This window comes from Saccoglossus kowalevskii, chromosome 22 (genome assembly GCF_978046115.1).
Source record: "Saccoglossus kowalevskii chromosome 22, keSacKowa6.1, whole genome shotgun sequence".
Lineage (NCBI taxonomy): Eukaryota > Metazoa > Hemichordata > Enteropneusta > Harrimaniidae > Saccoglossus > Saccoglossus kowalevskii.
In genome coordinates this window covers 38,211-58,618 of record NC_140662.1, presented here as the reverse complement: position 1 = coordinate 58,618, position 20,408 = coordinate 38,211, and the positions used below count along the sequence as shown (strand labels likewise).

At 33.9% G+C, this 20,408-nt stretch overlaps 1 protein-coding gene across 4 annotated transcripts in view; it reads right to left on the bottom strand.

Moving 5' to 3' along the window:
- LOC100372961 (epidermal growth factor receptor-like) overlaps positions 1-12,268 on the bottom strand; it is a 160,979-nt gene extending 148,711 nt beyond the window's left edge. For all 4 annotated transcript variants that reach the window (XM_085495688.1, XM_085495691.1, XM_085495689.1 and 1 more), the window contains exon 1: positions 12,072-12,268. In XM_085495688.1, the coding sequence (XP_085351814.1) occupies positions 12,072-12,180 (109 nt within the window). In that variant the 5' untranslated portion in view covers positions 12,181-12,268. The remainder of the gene's footprint in view (positions 1-12,071) is intronic.
- Positions 12,269-20,408: the final 8,140 nt, after the last annotated feature.

The window sequence follows — 20,408 nt, the reverse complement described above, 5'->3', positions numbered from 1 at the left end:
AAAAAAACAGATTCTGGCTGTTGCCATGGTAGCTGTAGGCTTGGATTGTTTTTCCAATTAGTGACGGTACGACCTGCCTGTCATGTATGAACAAAATTAGCCAAGAGAGGAGTTAAAAGCTGTTGCTGCTAAAAAGTTACCCCAACGTTTGGGTCCATTTTCTCGGTAATTAATATAGACATAAAAAGCATGCTTTTTAAACGTGCTTTTTAATCATAGAAATGTAGGGTGTGATACATATGGCGTGAAGGTATTAAAAGAATCAGTTTTTGGCTGTTGCCATGGAAATGGTGGTCAGAATTTGTTTTACAATTTTACAACAAGCAGCCTGTCGGCTGAGATAGCTCCGCTGTTAGCAATGCACATGGCAATTAAAGAACAGAAGATTAGTTTTAGTCAAAATAAGTGACTGCCTAGAAGTACCATTACTGTTGTTCAAAATTTATTTCAGTCGGCAAGTATATTCATATGGTAAAATATCGTACTTCTAAATATAGTTTATTTTTGCTGTTTCAAAAAACACTACTCTTGAAAGGACTAATTTGTTTGCTCTCAGACCTCATTTGCATATGTGGTGTGGAAATACCGATTTTGATTTCAGGGACGATTCAAAATAAATTGCAGTACATATGTAATAATGTAACTTCATTTTCGCTTTTTTTTTTGCTAAAATACATTCCAGTGAAAATGCCATTTCCCTCATACTCTATTGAGACTTGACACAGCACAGTGAAAATTGGATTCACACGTAATGCTTGAAAATAAATTGAATGAAAATAAATTAAGTGAAATTCTATGTGACTTCTTGAGATGAGTGGTAATGAACAAATTATACGACACCCAACCCCACCATTCCATACACAGTGTAAACTACACCCCCAAAACATCCTGTCACCAGTGTGTTCTATTTGACTTTAGGAGAAATTGAAATAAACAAATTATATGACACCAAACTTAATTATAATTTCAGCCTCTAGTTCAGCACTAATTAAATAAACTACCTCCTCTTCATGCCAACTTGAAGTTATTCATTGCCTACATCAGTGACTTCAAAATCTATGTTTCAATCCCAGGAATTTCACTTGCTATTAATTGCATGGGAGTGCCAGTCTTTTATTTTCTATTGTAATGTCAATTTCTTGCCAACCACAGACAGTCTATTTGCTGTAACTAAATCCTGGTATAAGCACCAGTTAGGCAGTATTGAACTATGTATTTGAAGCCAGCTGAGAGGTATATCCAATCCAATAGATTTCTCATTGTTTGGTAACTATTTGCTGCAAATGCAACAAAAATCAATATAAAAATATTACCCACACCGCATTCTACAGGTTACTTGTTAGTGATTATTAATAAAGTACAAAAAGTAAATTCGTTGAATTGTTCTGAAATGCAAGTAAATTTCAATTTAGTTTCATCGTAAGCGAATGATTCCGGTCGCATGCAAATGCTCGACACCTGATAGGTCAAATCGCTAATCAGTCAATCAAAATACTCGGTGATGCCAACATGTTCAAATTACCAACACGGATGAGATTTGCCCATGTTCCAGCACGATCTTTTATCTGGTTTTGATGGAAAGACGGCACACTTAAATCAAACAAGCATCGTATCGGCTGAGATAGCTCCGCTGTTAGCAATGCACATTTCAATTAAAGAACTGAAGACATCATTACAAAATGAACAATATGTATAGTATCAAAGCAATCGGACTTACAGTTTTTAACAAGAAGTCGAAAATATCACTTTCTACAAAAAATGACAAAAATATTCACCAAAATTAGAGAATTGAAGATATCATCATGAAATGAACGAATCGGAGAAAGGTCTACATGTAGTATCTATATAATATATGTAATATCAAAGCAATTGAACTTTTGGTTTTTAACCAGAAGTCGAAAATATCACTTTTTACCAAAAATGACAAAAATATTCACCAAAATTAGAGAATTAAAGATATCATCACAAAAAGAACAAATCTGAGAGAGGTCCACATGTAGTACCTATATATGTAATATCAAAGCAATCGGACTTACAGTTTTTAACAAGAAGTCGAAAATATCACTTTTTACCAAAAATGACAAAAATATTCACCAAAATTAGAGAATTGAAGATATCATCACGAAATGAACAAATCTGAGAAAGGTCTACATGTAGTATCTATATATGTGATATCAAAGCAATTGAACTATTGGTTTTTAACAAGAAGTCGAAAATATCACTTTTTACCAAAAATGACAAAAATATTCACCAAAATTAGAGAATTGAAGATATCATCACGAAATGAACAAATCTGAGAGAGGTCCACATGTAGCATCTATATATGCAATATCAAGCAATTGGACTTGCAGTTTTTAACAAGAAGTCGAAAATATCACTTTTTACCAAAAATGACAAAAATGTTCACCAAAATTAGAGAATTGAAGATATCATCACGAAATGAACAAATCTGAGAGAGGTCCACATGTAGCATCTATATATGCAATATCAAGCAATTGGACTTGCAGTTTTTAACAAGAAGTCGAAAATATCACTTTTTACCAAAAATGACAAAAATATTCACCAAAATTAGAGAATTGAAGATATCATCACGAAATGAACAAATCTGAGAAAGGTCCACATGTAGCATCTATATATGCAATATCAAGCAATTGGATTTGTGGTTTTTAACAAGAAGTCAAAAATATCACTATTTACCAAAAATATTCACCAAAATTAGAGAATTGAAGATATCAACATGAAACGTACAAACCTACCCCAGGTACATACACACCAAGTATCAAAGCATTCAGGCTTGTAGTTTTCAAGAAGAAGTCAAAAAAGTAAAACATTGACACGGACGACGACGGAGAATCACTCATATGATAAGCTCCGCTCGACAAAGTCGACAGCGGAGCTAAAAAACAAATAATCAAATATTACAGTCGGGCCATGAATTCCAATAATGTGGTACTCAAGGAAGCTTTTGTGGTTAACCAAAACATTAAAAGTAAATGGTATCTAGAAGTAACATCGTTATTAAACAATATCCAACAATATTATTCAGTTAAAACTGTGATAAATTAACCTTGGCACAAATGAAACAAATTGATTTGGGCATCAAGGATTTATTTCTAACAAGATTGAAAGGTGAGGTCCATAATGATAACCACACCAAAGCAAATGAGAAAAACAAACTAAGAACATATCGGCTAATCAAATCAGATTTAAACCTTGAGCCATATTTAGTCAAGCTAAAAAACTTTCAACTGCGTAGTGTGCTTACCAAATTTTGTCTTAGTGACTTAGTAATTGTTACAGAATGAAAACGTTATTATACCAGTAGCACAGTTCATAAGTAAAAGCTTCAAAGTCAGGAAGCAGGGTCTTACTTGACATCTTAATGCCTGCTGTAAATTTAGTAATTTTATATTATTTAGTAATTTAGTAAATTTATAAATTTTATATTATTTAGTAATTTAGTGATTGTATTTGTTATTTAGTATATTGTTTTATTTTTATATATATTTTTCTCCTTGTACTTTGTGACCATTTTCTTTCCCAATAAGTCAATAAGTAAATAAGTAAATAACATTAAACAACTAGAAACAGATGATTTTACTGATATTTTACTTTTATATATAGTTGGAGACATTACTAGTGATAAGTTTAAATAACTCCACGGGAGACAGACAAATCATAATGGAAAACAGTTTGATATATTCTCTTGACATGTACATGTGGAAATCAAAATTGAATGTCTTTACCAGCATGGTGTGAAAAACTATTAAATATTCACAGAAATAGAATAGAAAAAGTTAAATAAAACCAGTAAACAATATTGAAAAAGAAGAAAAAAAACAGAGAGAGCATTTGTAGGCAACTTTATTGGCCATGAATAAATCAATGTAGAGAAAAGTACACACATCTTGCCTAGGGTTGCTTCACTTTCCATCTGTCAAAATCCAATTGACTTTTGCCACTAGAAACGAACGTTACAAGCAACAGTGGCTAAATATAGCAAACTTTTAAATGTCAGCCATTTTGGGTTACAACCTTTGGAGAGATGAAAATGGCGGGAACGCTGCTGCTGGCGGGATAGGCAACAGAATCTGCCAATTAGCCCCATGCTGCTCAGTGTTGTGTTAAAATTGCTAACTTTGGCATGGGGTGTTCCTTCCACTGTTTTGCACACAATGAACAACTTTGTTGATTCCTGTCGACTGTCTGAATTAGGTATACAGTTCATTTCAGGATGAGTGGTCAGCTGATCTTTGGGGAACACTTGTACCCTGAATGCTGGTCTCGGAGGTCACACAAATGTAGGAACAAAAAATACTGTCATTTTGATCAACAATGGTCGATAACATATGGCAAAACTTTTCATCAACTTAAATGTTTTTGGTAAATAGTCAATCACATCACAAAGACAAATCATGGCTACTTGATGGTCATTTTTCATCTGTCATTTTTATTTAGTTATTTTATGATAAGCACCAATAATCACATCACATTATGTTTGAGACATGATCCAATGTGTAAAACCTATTGTTTATTTACATAAGATTTAAACATGTAATACATGACACTATGAGTGCAGTTTTAAACATGTAATGCATGACACTATGAGTGCAGTTTTAAACATGTAATGCATGACACTATGAGTGCAGTTTTAAAAATGTAATGCATGACACTATGAGTGCAGTTTTAAACATGTAATACATGACACTATGAGTGCAGTTTTAAACATGTAATGCATGACACTATGAGTGCAGTTTTAAACATGTAATGCATGACACTATGAGTGCAGTTTTAATGCATGACACTATGAGTGCAGTTTTAAACATGTAATACATGACACTATGAGTGCAGTTTTAAACATGTAATGCATGACACTATGAGTGCAGTTTTAAACATGTAATACATGACACTATGAGTGCAGTTTCAAACATGTAATACATGACACTATGAGTGCAGTTTTAAACATGTAATACATGACACTATGAGTGCAGTTTTAAACATGTAATGCATGACACTATGAGTGCGGTTTTAAACATGTAATACATGACACTATGAGTGCAGTTTTAAACATGTAATGCATGACACTATGAGTGCGGTTTTAAAAATGTAATACATGACACTATGAGTGCAGTTTTAAACATGTAATGCATGACACTATGAGTGCAGTTTTAAACATGTAATGCATGACACTATGAGTGCAGTTTTAAACATGTAATGCATGACACTATGAGTGCAGTTTTAAACATGTAATACATGACACTATGAGTGCAGTTTTAAACATGTAATGCATGACACTATGAGTGCAGTTTTAAACATGTAATACATGACACTATGAGTGCAGTTTTAAACATGTAATACATGACACTATGAGTGCAGTTTTAAACATGTAATACATGACACTATGAGTGCAGTTTTAAACATGTAATACATGACACTATGAGTGCAGTTTCAAACATGTAATACATGACACTATGAGTGCAGTTTTAAACATGTAATACATGACACTATGAGTGCAGTTTTAAACATGTAATACATGACACTATGAGTGCAGTTTTAAACATGTAATGCATGACACTGAGTGCAGTTTTAAACATTTAATACATGACACTATGAGTGCAGTTTTAAACATGTAATACATGACACTATGAGTGCAGTTTTAAACATTTAATACATGACACTATGAGTGCAGTTTTAAACATGTAATGCATGACACTATGAGTGCAGTTTTAAACATGTAATACATGACACTATGAGTGCAGTTTTAAACATGTAATACATGACACTATGAGTGCAGTTTTAAACATTTAATACATGACACTATGAGTGCAGTTTTAAACATGTAATACATGACACTATGAGTGCAGTTTTAAACATGTAATGCATGACACTATGAGTGCAGTTTTAAACATGTAATACATGACACTATGAGTGCAGTTTTAAACATTTAATACATGACACTATGAGTGCAGTTTTAAACATGTAATACATGACACTATGAGTGCAGTTTTAAACATGTAATGCATGACACTATGAGTGCAGTTTTAAACATGTAATACATGACACTGAGTGCAGTTTTAAACATGTAATGCATGACACTATGAGTGCAGTTTTAAACATGTAATACATGACACTATGAGTGCAGTTTTAAACATGTAATGCATGACACTATGAGTGCAGTTTTAAACATGTAATACATGACACTATGAGTGCAGTTTTAAACATGTAATGCATGACACTATGAGTGCAGTTTTAAACATGTAATACATGACACTATGAGTGCAGTTTTAAACATTTAATACATGACACTATGAGTGCAGTTTTAAACATGTAATACATGACACTATGAGTGCAGTTTTAAACATGTAATGCATGACACTATGAGTGCAGTTTTAAACATGTAATGCATGACACTATGAGTGCAGTTTTAAACATGTAATGCATGACACTATGAGTGCAGTTTTAAACATGTAATGCATGACACTATGAGTGCAGTTTTAAACATGTAATACATGACACTATGAGTGCAGTTTTAAACATTTAATACATGACACTATGAGTGCAGTTTTAAACATGTAATGCATGACACTATGAGTGCAGTTTTAAACAGCAATACATGTAGAAACTTTATAAACTCAACAGACATGAATTTTCATCATTTGATGATTTAAAAAAATTCTTCTAAGTTTCTGAAAATTTCTCTTGCATAATCAAATTGGTTTTAGTGTTCTATTCAATTTCCATCAAAACATGACTATTATTTTCAAACTAATCACCGTCATCCAGCCAAGCAAGAAAAGCAATTTCAATATTGACGGTTCTTGTTTTTTCATCTTTGCCTGGCTGTAATCTTAGTGGCCTCTGCAACTTGTAAACAAATTATGCAGACCTCTACAAAATTCCCAGGCACTGTTTACTTCTCTTTACTTCTCTGTTACCTCGTTAGTTGGTAATTTTATTAATTATTAATAAGGCATGATTAATTTCATTAATTTCCTCTTTGCACATTTTTTTTTATAAAGTTTGCTTAGGAACAGTAATGAGACATTAATCTGGGTTTAATAAATTTTAAAAATATTGATGAGTAGATTTCATAGAAAAATAGAAAGTCATCATAGAAACAACGAAGTAGGAGATTTATGATTATTATTACATGTTATTGTTTTTTTTTATAGAAGGTTTTGTATTCTGGGGGTTCATTCGGTTGAAAACAGATTGACATATTTTTTACAATATTACATTCTCAATCTATCATTTGAACTTTTCAGTTTTAAAAAAGCTGCCTGTTTTATGAAATTTTCTTTAAAAGCAGCATGTCATTTTTAAAAATAAATTCTAATGATCTGAGGGCAGTCTATAATAACAGTCATTTATAACCTGAGAATCATCAGGTTTCCTATCAGATTAACACAAAATTTCTCTGGCGTGTAAATTATTTTTGTTAATAACTTAATTATAGTTAACAGTAGGTGGGGAATTAATTCAAGAGTGGTGGCCTATACATATCTTTTGTAACAATGGCATTTTTGCAGTTTGCAGGAAAAATTGACTCTAGATAACTGGATAAAGTGGAAAATTATTATAATGGGAATGCAGATTTAGCAGTGTGATGTCAACAGAGATAAATGTCTGGGATGAGACTCATTGTCTCCCTTGGCAACCCTACTGAAGAGTGACAAACCTCAAAGAATGCTTGGAATGTAGCACAGTATGAAAAAGGAGGAGGGCACCAGTAAATTAACTGTAGCAAAGCTTATTTAAAATAAGATTGATACACTCACTCTCAAATTCAGTCACACTGCTTGTAAAATTTATTTTTTCAGAATTTTGTATCTACAATTTTTTTCAAAGTTGCTTCAACATATATGTGAAAATTATAAAATACTTGAAAAAAAAATAAAGCACCTTTAATATTACATATAAAAAAAATTCCAATTTGCGATTTTAACCAAAAATATATTTTCCAATTTTTCAAGGAATGTTCTCATGAGAAGCAATATTTTTGTGATGACTGTCAAAAACAAGTCAAATTATTTAACTCTAATAGAAGCTAAAAAGAAAACAAAAGTTTAAAACAAAAAGCGATGATAAATAAAGATTTTAGTTCTCTAGAGAAAGTTGACTAATTTGCATTTATATGAATAGATTACTGATTGGTAATATACAAGGATTGGTATATTTTAAGCACAAAAGTTGTCTTCATATTTGTTCACATCATGTACATGGTGTATTGCCATGGCAACAATGATTATACATGTATCACATACTACATGTAATTGACAACATTTATTAATGATATTCAGCAAGTTTTCTCACAACAAACTGCTTAAAATATGCACATACAGACTATTTTATTTGGAAAATGACGATTGATTTATTTATTTTGCTCTATTAGAAGCACATTTCCAATGGAAATGTATATAAATCCAAAGTTGCATTTGTTATATATTGAATCATTAAAATATTAATTATTTTGACCATAGAAACACATCTATAATTACATGCATATGCTAATAATAGAGCAAATACAGTATATGATATTTGCATTTACATAAATTATATGTTTCTACACGTATGATAAAAATAATGAAATTATTCAGTATACAACAAATGTCATTTTAGGTCCATATTCTGTAGATTAATAATTAACCATTGCAGTTTTCATAGAAATTGTGTTTAAATTTAAAGCCCCCCCCCCAATAATGGTTCGTCCCTTATAATATATTCTTCAGAAATAATTTTTTTACTAGCAAGTCAGAAAGACTTCTTACAGGGAGGGTTCAGGATAAAATCCTAGATGACAGTCAGAATAAATGCCAGTGCTACATCAATATGACATGGTATAATATTGTATTATAGTTTTTACAGAGAATATGACAGTAATAAAACATATAACCTATAAGACATTAATATAGAATTGTCAACTATTTCAGTAATACAATTGGGACTTTATTGAATTAACAAATAAAATCTAGGTGGTAAATTATTTGGTTCATTATATATACAGTAGAACTAATACTGTATTTCTTTATTATGACATTGTTTCCATGCATATCCACTAATACTTTATTTAGAATTAAATTAAATTAAATTGGGTTGAGATCACATACAAATTGATTGAATTCTCAATTTATGACTTTTTCTGTCATTGCATAGTTGCTAGGAGACGATATTGAAACAAGGAGTATGATAAAGGTCATTGACATCAATCATGTACCAGCATGAGATAGATAACGCTACCACAGTCAAAATTATTGAAACTACAGTCGGGCCAGGTCACGAAATTCAAAACATAACGGCAATTGAGAAACCACATGCAGTAAAAACCACATTGTGCTGTCATTTTCTTTTTTCTAAATCTGAGTAGTATCAAATCCTAATAATACTGAAGTACAACCCTGGGGGTCACGGAGATCAGGTTTCCTTAAGTGTGTTGGACATCAAATGGTATAACACAGCTGAATGGAAATTCCTTTCTGTTACTCAACCATGACCATTCATACTTTTAATTAGCGTTAATCTGTGGTCATTAACCCCACAAATTGTTTAATAGAAGTACCATAGTTGTGTTTAACTGAACACTGATAAGGAAAAATTTATTGCAATCAGGGGAAACTAGGTTATTTAATTTATTGTGAACATGGTAAAAGAAAATATACATACTAGAGAATAAACATGTAGCAAGGCACAAGGCATGAAATAAAAACAAGACTAAATACCTATTGACGACCTCCTGTCAAGGTCTCAAGAACACTGGAAACACAAATAACAAAGACAGATAATGTTTTACTTTCTTTACAAAACTACAAATTTAAAAAGAAAATCAAAGACACTAACCAAACATGTTTTCTTTATAGTTTTTTTTGGAAAAAGCATTCTAAACAGTCAGTAATAAAACATTTTTACAGTCCATTTTGAATTGCCATATAATGGTTATGATCCATGGTCAGATTTCTAATGACAAGACCATTTAAAAGATAACACTTAATCAGCTGTTTTGGTTATGACAAACAACAATGGCATTCAATTGTGATTATCTTCTGTGACAAATATGGTAAACTTGGAGAGCAGTGACTGCCAATGATAACATCACAGACAGAAAACACTATGCAGGTCATGGGTCTTAAATATAAAAAAAATTTAATGATAAGCAATAACTGATAAGTGCTTGACGTCATGCAAGAGAGATTTACCGAACTTCAATAAAAGTAACAAATTTCAATGACGTATATTTAATATATCCAATGTCCGGTTTGATGGTTGAGTTCTATGACATTTTTCTTAAGTGTCAATTTCCCTAGTCGGTGATATATGATTGGACCACAGAGAAGGCAATTAACTTGATATTGACCTTTCCTGGTCATTATCGCTAACATTTAACTCAATACTTGAATGCTACAATTTTAAGATTAAAACAATATCCATGCAGACTGAACAATATAAATCACTGCAGGCAGTTTTGTGAAATAAATAAATGGATATTAAACAAGTTAGAAAGAAAACACTATAAAGTCTAGCATGGAAAGTGAGATCAATTTGTTGGGATGTACATCTGTATGATTACACAATTCAGTTTTCCAAGTATTTTTAAAAGCCAACTCCAAACCTAAGTGGTGCATCCCCAACCAGTGACAAAGTAATCTGTGCGAGTAGAATGCTACCCCCCCCCCCCTTATAAACACACCATAACTTCTCAATGAGTTAAAATAAAGATATGTTAATGAGACCTATCCTGCTTTACTGTAAACAAACATGTTGGAGATCAGAGACCATAAAACTGTTGAGAGTAAGTGACCTTGGTTTTTGTACTTGTGGGGGGGGAGCCAAGAAACAATGGCCTTCACTTTGCTCACTGTGTCTGTACTTGTACTTATGGGTTGAAGTCTCACAACAGGCAATTAAGCAATGTAACAATATAGGCACACTGATAATTAGATCAAATCAAATTACATTCTGTATATAATTGAATGAACTTGTTTATTTGATTAGATTTCAGGCATTTTGGTATAATATGAAAAAGAATAAATTATCAATGTCATCAAAGTTACAGCTGCCAATAGAACACTGATGTGATGTAAACAGAAATGACATGATGGTTTATGGTTTGAAATCTACCAAATGAATTAAACATGTACACAAAATGCCACCTCTATTTATGAGTTTGTTTTTGTCGTTGCCCAGCACAAAGCTTTTCAAGATGTTCAAATTTAAATAAAACACTCTTGATATTTGAACATGCAACCAATACTGACGAAGTGACTATACTTGTTTTTGTGATTTATAGTTCATGAGAAGATCACAAATTCAAGATCAAGCTTGCACTTTGGTCGCAATAAACAATCGACACAGTGGCTAGGCACTGGGGAATGTGACCGATAATTGCAAAACGTGGGTAGATAAACGAGAATTAGATCCTTGCCAATCGTGATACCAACAGTTGAATGTATTCCCTGGACGCGGACGCACGTACATGCAACCGATCGGCTGGCAAACTACTAAGTTGTCTCGGTCTTTCTGGTAACAAGAAGCGTTGTTGCTTTTCAGGGTGCCGTTTTTTATAGCATTTTTTTCGAACTGATACATTAAATGTCGTTTGCGGAATTATGCTGTCTGTGTGCATGCAGAGGTCAGCAACGGCGAAAACGTGATGCAGTGACGAGCATCGAATAACACCAGTTTATGAAACGGACGATTTCCATTGACACTACTCTCATCGGCTCTTTACAGGTCATTTGTGTTATTGACTGTGAGATAATACAACGTGGTTTCGGCATGAATAATGAAACGAACTGTCATTGAGACTTGAAAACGGGACAGGGAGTTTCAAGCTGTGCACCCAATTAGGAGGCAAAATTTAATCGCCACAATCTGTTCCGTCGGTGTAACGGTCTCTGACCGCCGGTTTTAACTTGGCCTTATTTATATATTAAATGTAGCATATGTGAAGGGTAGGACGCGAATAAGGTGATTTAAAGTAAACAACCTTGTTTTTAACTACAGTACACGCCCAACCCGATTCGATGAATAGACGACATAGTTTGCAAACTAGTCAAAAGTTATACAAGTACACTCACCTTTAGAATTGACGTATGAACCATTTCCCATCACCAAAAACGCTACAATCCAGTAAAATAAAATCCCCCTGTCCATTATGGGACGTCTTGTTATATTACACTCTAACATAGGCGACGAGTATTGGGGGAAATGCGTATAAACAGTCGCAAAGTTACCCCAGCATAGCAATGTATACAACAATTTACAGCTCGATACGGCGGGCGGAAGTGACCTCGGTTGGTAAAGCAAACACTGAGGGCGCACGCATTTTCAACTCCAAAAAAGTTTTATAAAGTTCACCAGTTTTAAGTTTCGCCAATCTGCTAGTATGTGTCCATTGTCGAGAAATCATTACTATGGAATTATATTGGAGCGAAAACCGAACGAAAATTTTTTCAGGTCGATATCAGCCCGAATTTGCCACGGACGTGACTGCCAGGTTGTTATCACATACGAATTACAATGAGTCATAGTAAAATCACGTAAACCCCACGCTAAATCAAGAAACATTTTGAAAAAAATGTGGAAAACCGGATGTTCAACCATGATACGGCACGCCCCTAACCTAACAACACATGTAAATAGGAACAACATTTCGAATATTCTAAGAAATATAAAAGCTCAAAAAGATATACTAGTAAGTAATTTGAATATGACTGATCAATTGCTACCATGCCGTGCCACTATCTACAAATAAAAGACTTCAGATGTACTGGCAATTGCTGGATTCCAATTTATTTATACTGTGACATGCATGATACATTAATGTAGAAAATATTATTGCAATCATGGGTCACGTGATTGGAATTTGAATGGTAGGTAGCGCTATCCACAGCTCCTCGTGAAAGCTTCATTCTTTCTGCATTGATTCTAAGTATTTTGTGCAGAAACGTGCCGTTATAGTTAGCCAAAAGATGGGAGATAGCATCGGGAGTTGGAGATGTCGGATCGGATGTTTTGTTCATCCAAAAAACTGGAGAGTTGAACTTGAGTTCTTCTGTCCACGAACGAGATAGTCGTATGCAAATGAGCTATCATATCGGTTGACAGTTTGTATCGCGGTGCTTGTCCTGACGGTTGGTGGAGCAAATGTGTTAATATTTGGTATTGATTCCAGTCATAAATGATAAGAAGAAACTTGGCAATTATGCTTCCTAGTAGACCAATCTAGTTGCATTCGAAATTTTAAATCAGAAAGCCGAAATTCTTTTATTTTTATTTTATTTTTTTTATTAGACACATAAAATCCTTAGGAAAGGATAAAAAGGGTCTTACAGAAAGAAATAAAAAAAAAAAATACAATCTAAAAAAGAAAACAAAAAAGAAAAACTTTTCTAAAAAAAATAAAACAAATCAAAAACAATAAAGACAATTTGCAGCCAATGGTGAATACAGAATATAGAATGAACACAAAATGTAGCCTAATACACTGATAGTTGTTGCTGTTTTGTTCCATAGCTGTTTTTTAGGAAGACAGCTAATACTGGTGCTAGAGTATGGTTTGTCATAATCAAAATGAATTTATTCTGGCTATTTTCTTTATCAAAATTTTGAACTTTATTTTGTGCAGTCAGGAATTTGGCCCTATGGTGACTGTAAGCTGGACATTTCATTACAAAATGTTGCTCATCCTCAATTATATTTTGGCTGCACATATCACATGTTCTTTTATCCAGCGGCACATTATTATGTCTGCCTTTCTCAATTTTAAGGTCATGGTTGCTTGTCCTGAATTTTGCAATTAACCTTCTAAGACCATGGTTCTGCATATTAATTAGGTAATTTTCATTTTTTAAGTCTTGTTTGAAAAGTCTGTATGTTCTTAATTTGTTTTTAGCCAAGGTTTGTTTTCTATTATCATTATGCATGTCTAAGATCCATTGGTTCTCAAATGATTTGTTTATTTTTTTATGAATAAAGTCTAAATTTTTCTTAATTATTTTTTCACTTGAGTTTACAATGGTAACAACATCTATATCTTGCATGAGGGTTTCTACACTTGTAAACCATTTACTTTTTACATTCTTATTTACTAAGTAGGCTTCTCTAGTAATGTGTTATCAGAGTTTGTTACCCGGTTGAAATATTTAAGTCGTTGTTTCTTGATAAAACAGTCAATGGGGTACCTTTCTAGCTCACCATAAACAGTCATTTTTGGTGTGAATTTCGAGAGACCAAGAATGAACCGACAAAATGAAAGATGGACATCCTCAATTGCAGACTTAGTTGTGCTTTCATCACCCCAAACATCACTACCACATACAATAATGGGTCTTATCAGTTTGTCAAATAAAGATAGTTGGAGGGGTATATTTAGTGAGTTGTCATAACTGAGTTTGCATTTCAAAGCAAAGAGAGCTTTCATCCCTTTATTTTTTAAATTATTGATACCCTCTTTATGTTTGCCATTAGCACTTATAGTTATACCCAGGTAATTAATTTGCTTAACAATGGCAATTTCTTTTTCAGCGAAGAAGAATACACTTATTTAACACTTATTTAAGAACAAATATCTACGTTTGTGGATTTCATAGTATTTGTTTTCATAATAATAATAATAATAATAATAATAATAACTTTATTACACTTGGGTTCAGTATGGTAAATAAAAGTCAAGTACAAAAAGTAAAATATTGTATTACAGTAATAAGCTAAAATAAAGATAATAAATAGCTTAAAGACTATAATAAATACAAATAAAATAGATAAAACTAGAATAAAGCTTAAATAAGTGTAATAAAGTGTATAGTAAACAAAAGACAAATCTAAAACAATGCAAAACAATAATGGACTCAAATATATATATAATAAAAGCTACTTGACTGACTATACAAGTAAGAACAGAAATAAAAATAAGACTAAAGTAAAGCTAAAATAAACTGAACCCCCTTCATTCATATGTGAAGTGATTATTTATTTATTTATTTATTTAATAATGTAATACATACTAAATATATATTTATTTTGTAGTGAAGTAAGTAAACATTTATTTCATAGTGTAATCGTTACGAGGTACGTATTAATTTCATAATGTTGTAATACTTACAATGTACATATTCGTTTCATAACAAGCTATATAATTACTGACTCTTCGAGATGACATAATAATAACTTCAGACGAGGTTTCTGATTTGCTTTTGTGTGTTTGCGACAAATGTGGTTTTGTGCGTCAATAGAAAAAGTGTTTTCTCGTCTTGTATATGCCTTTCCACGTTTTTTTCCAGTCCCTAGGTGGAGTCTGCCAATTTTAGTGTATTAAACCTATTACTGAAAAGTATTCCCACTGTTTACCCCCCAGTGCCGAAAATGTTTACAATATAAATGAAGCCCAGATCATAGAATTTAGTCTACCGTGTATTGTTGCATATAATTCATAGTAGGGAAGAATATTTATATTTGTATTATATCAGTCCATTTATTTAGCAACTCTATATAGAAAGTGGCATGTTAAATACAAAAGTTGTCGGTAAAAAGTTATATTTGAATTAATAGTGCTCCTCGCACTGATCAAAAGTAGAAATCTAAGTTGATTTTTATTTCCATAGATGTTAATTATCGGACATACTATTTAACACATGTTAAATGTGATTTCGTCACATTGGTATATTAGCTTAATTAACACTCCATACAATAATTATTACAAATAAAGTACTTTAATCTACCCCTAAAGGATAAATATATTGACAACAAAGTTAAAACCTTCCCGGTTTTTAAAACATATACGATAAATTATGTTGTAAGTTTTGTATTCAGTGGCGGGTCCAGGGGGGTGGTATGCCCCCCCCCACAAACGCATGACGAAAACAAAATTATTATCAGTATAAGTATGCTAAAATAATTTTTCAAGAGACATCTAAAACATCATAGGTCTATTATTATGCATATGTGGTGACGGCTTTAGATGACATAGGGCAATGGGATTCAACTGAAAACTGAAAATCAGCACTTAGTTTGCTCTGTAGCATTCAAAACCCAGCATTTCTTGTAGGACTTGTAATGTTAGAAAAGATCTCTGGACTAATGAGACCAGTGTCTGTGTCACTTCAAGCAGTTAGAAAAGACCTTTTGACTGTCCTAGCCGATTTTGAAAATATGCTGGTAGTACTCAAGAAGTTTCGTACTTCTGACGGGTTCCTTGAAATATACCAAGCTGCATGTGAACTTGCAGAAAAAGTCGGTTTGGATAGAGCAGTCATGGACACAAAACCACGACATGGCAAAAGATCAGTCTACAGGGCAAATGCTGGTCAAGAAAACCAGTTAGCTGCTGATTATTATAGGATAAATGTGGTTTATCCATTGTTAGATGTTGTGATAACTGATATTAATATTGAAGGTAGATTTGGAGCACAACAGAAAGCTTCTTTCGTGTTGTCGAAAATACTTCTCTGCAACATTGCTGCTACAACCTGGCAGGATGTAAAACCAGCGTTCCAGAAATATGCAGCATTTCTTGACAATGAAAGTGTTATGGAGGGACAGTTTGTTCTATGGAAACAACAGTATGTGCAATCTGAGGATCCGGGAAGTTCACAAACAAAATATTCTGCTATCAGTGCTTTGAATATGTGTGATAGCGTCACCTTCTCAAACATACACATTGTTGAAGATATTGTGCGTTTTGCATGTCTCAACAGCTGAGCCTGAAAGATTCTTCTCCAAACTGGAAAAAACACTACATGTCTGAGGGCCAGTATGGGGGAGGAAAGGCTAGAGTCACTTTTGATGCTCCAGGTTCACAGAAACAGGACGCCTACTGTAGATGAAGTGATTGACTCATTGCTACTTCTAGTGCAAGAATGTGGCTTAATGTGGCTTGGAATTCTTAGGACTTTATGTGATAGCATCACACATATTTTATTTTGTTACAAATACTTTCATGTTAAAGTAGAAGATGAGTATGACTATATTTAGTGCATTTTTGTTTTATTTTGAAAGTGTATTTATTCACTTTATTTGTATTTATTTATTTATTTATTTATTTTTTATTTATATATTTACTTGTACATTTATTATTTTAAAAACCTGTTCAAAGCCATTATATAACATCTATAATATAAGTAACTATAATATCACAGTTTATATCCGTGGTCATGTTAAAATAGCTGTGACATAAGCGGCCGCCTCCTCCAAGTAATTAAGCCAAGGCGGTTTCGATATTGATACCAAGAAACTCTCCGTTTTTACACAATCTGGGAAGTTTGAATTACTAAATGAAGTACAGGACGACAAAGCTGAAATATCCATGAACCAACACATACCAGAAATCTCAAAAGTGAATATTCGCGGTATATTTTAATTCTAATCGGACCGACAGTGGGAATTTGTTAGTACTCTAAATAACATATTGGCGATCCGCTCCGCTAGGATTGCCCTTAAAATTGCCCTTTTGTGTGTGTGTGTGATTTCCACAGTTTTCACATATTAATTCTTTTGTGATTTGTTTAGTTTGGCCATGGAACTATAAACATGGAACTATAAACCCCAGGAAGAACAACGAAACTAAGAGGATTAAAAAAACCTTTGTCTTAGTTTATCTTACAGTGCTTTCGCTTTTGTTTCCACGACATTAGTCATACTCCATGTTAGTTGCCGCCGATACGCCCGTTTCAACCGCTTTGCTGGAAACGGAAAACTTGAAAAAAAAATTTCATATCTGCGCAGTAAAATATTTCGTTCACTACGCATGCGCAAACAAGTCGGTCTGCAGGGTAACCTTCAATGTACCGGAAATCATGCAACGGGTCGGAGTTTTAGCGAGTTTTCATAATTTTTAATGTCGTTTTTAGATTACTTCTTGTTTTTTTCAACCCTCGAAAAAATAAGGTTGCGAAAGTTTGCGAAACATGGGGTTTGGTGAGCTGTTTGTTGTTGAGATATCCCGACTAATTCCGTGTTTCCCTTCGATCGCCAGAAGTGGCAATGTGTTTTTTTTTCCCGTTGAATGTCGATCATTTATCAGTGTTTTTGTCTTGGCGCCATTGTTTTTTTATGCTATAACCGGAACAACTCGGTCACGTGATCTCCCGGAGTCGTCCGATTGACTCCGAAAATGACCAATAGTCGGAGATAAACGTTCATTTGCGTAAATCGGCTTATTTTTTAATGCGACAAAATAAACAGTCAAAATAAACATTCGACATCGCGGCAACTATCATAGTTCAAAGGAAACGAAGTGGTTGTTCTTCCTGGGGTTTATAGTTCCATGGTTTGGCCGATTTCGCTCAAGCGTGGCAGGTATGTCACACCCTAACTGTAGTTATTAGGTTAAATCTGAAAAAACAATTTTGGATCACTGATTTTTGAATAGCTTCACGCCAAATGCATCTCCTCCTACAAATTTAGGATAAAACACCTCAGACATAGCTTGGCTTGGCCGATTTGGTTTATATTCACCATTGCCAAAAACTTATTTTTGAATACATTAGTCCCAATTTATTACCTCCTACCAGTCTTGTAATAGCAGTGTTGATGATCATGCTTTTTATTTTGGCTAAGTTGCGCACTGGCAAGAGATCACCGGCGCCGACATTGTTATACTGTATCAACGTAATCCCAACGTAACTTTGAATGAACTGTAAATGCTGCCTTCAATCTAGAAAATACTATCGAAAATGGTTGAAAAAAATAAATGTAACAGCAGAATACGCCCTAGTAATAAAATAAAGTGACTTCTAAAGACTGGATGTTTTTTGCGAACTTGTCATGAATTTGTTTTCGCGTATCTGTTAATCGACTCAATTAGCTGATTATTAGCTAATTGCTGTGTTATATCTGTCATCGTTTAGGCAGGCGAGGTCCTGGACGGAACTTGGCTCAGTGATTTGGAACTAATTACGAGATAACCGTCGCTATTCGGACTATTTCTGACAGTTGGTATCCGTAGTTATTAATGTAGTGAACGATTAATCAAAAGTTTTGAAGTATTCAGTACTTAGTGTGATTGGCTTTATGATTGAAGGTTACGCCCTCGAGTCCTTTTACTGTTTTGTAATTGGTTAAGGTTTTGAAAATGAATAAAGAGAGTTTTGAGTTGGTCTTGGCGAGTACTCCACAAGAGATGCAGTCGTGGTCTAGTCCTGGAGAGTCTTGGGCGAGTCTTGAGTCAGCCTTTCGATAGTCTTGGGGACTTTTCCCCAGGGCGCTGTGTCTTATAGAGTGCTCGAATGACCGACTAAGACGAGAGTTGAAACGTATTTCGCTGTGTGTGTCTTATTTGACTGTAAAGTATAAGCACAGGGAGCCCAGGAACTATAATCAACTGTAATACGCAGTCTCTATGAGCGGGGGGGGGGGGGGTATCGGCTGGTATCCAGTGTACGAAATAGACAAGGGATGAAGGCTCCAGCCAGCTCACATTTTTTAAACTCGAAAAAACGGACGAAAAGAATGAAAAATAAGTCTTGTGATTGGTTGTTGACAAATGCTGAACAGGCCACGCCTCTAACGGTGTCGTGCGTTTGGACTAACCGTTAGGAATTCCTAAATGGAGTCAATTTGTGTGGTTTTCTTGATTTATTCTGCAGATATCGGTAAAATGTAGGTAATGCTTTGGCGAAATTTGAAGGAGCAACTAATATTCTTCAACCTGGTATTTTTTTTAGATTTTATTTTTCATTCTTTTCGTCCGTTTTTTCGAGTTTAAAAAATGTGAGCTGGCTGGAGCCTTCATCCCTTGTCTATTTCTTACACTAGATACCAGCCGATACCCCCCCCCCCCCCCCGCTCATAGAGACTGCGTATTACAGTTGATTATAGTTCCTGGGCTCCCTGTGGTATAAGTGATTTTCCCGATCCCATACCTCGAGGGGACGAGATATAGAGACGAGACGAGATTCCCCCTTGACAAGTGAGGAAAACCCAGAGGAGAAGAATTACCCCCTGATAAACTTCGTATACAGGGCCCGTAGGCTTCACGTTCATGTCCTACCATGGAAACAGCCAAAAACATGTTGCTTGTTTTTTGACCGAAGCAATCGCCAACCAGCCTACTGGCTTGTTTTAGTATAAGCTAATAACAACATGTAAATAATTATGGAATGATTTGTAAGCATAAGATTGTTATGTGAACTTCGTTCATTAATGGAATACTGTGCGATGGTGATATTTTCAGGGCCTGATTCAGACTTCTATATTGACTATGTCCCGGGCTGTTTACTAGTACCAACCTACTTACTTGTCAGTCCAACTTATACACAGCCCAGAACACGTCAGAATATTAAACAAAGTCAGCAAATGTCAGTTGCCCGTGCCATGAGAGCCGGCCACATACATAACCAAAACAATCTGTCAGCCTTCGCCACCCACAGCATCGATATACGTGTTTATTTCATCAGAAAAAATAGGTCATTGACAGA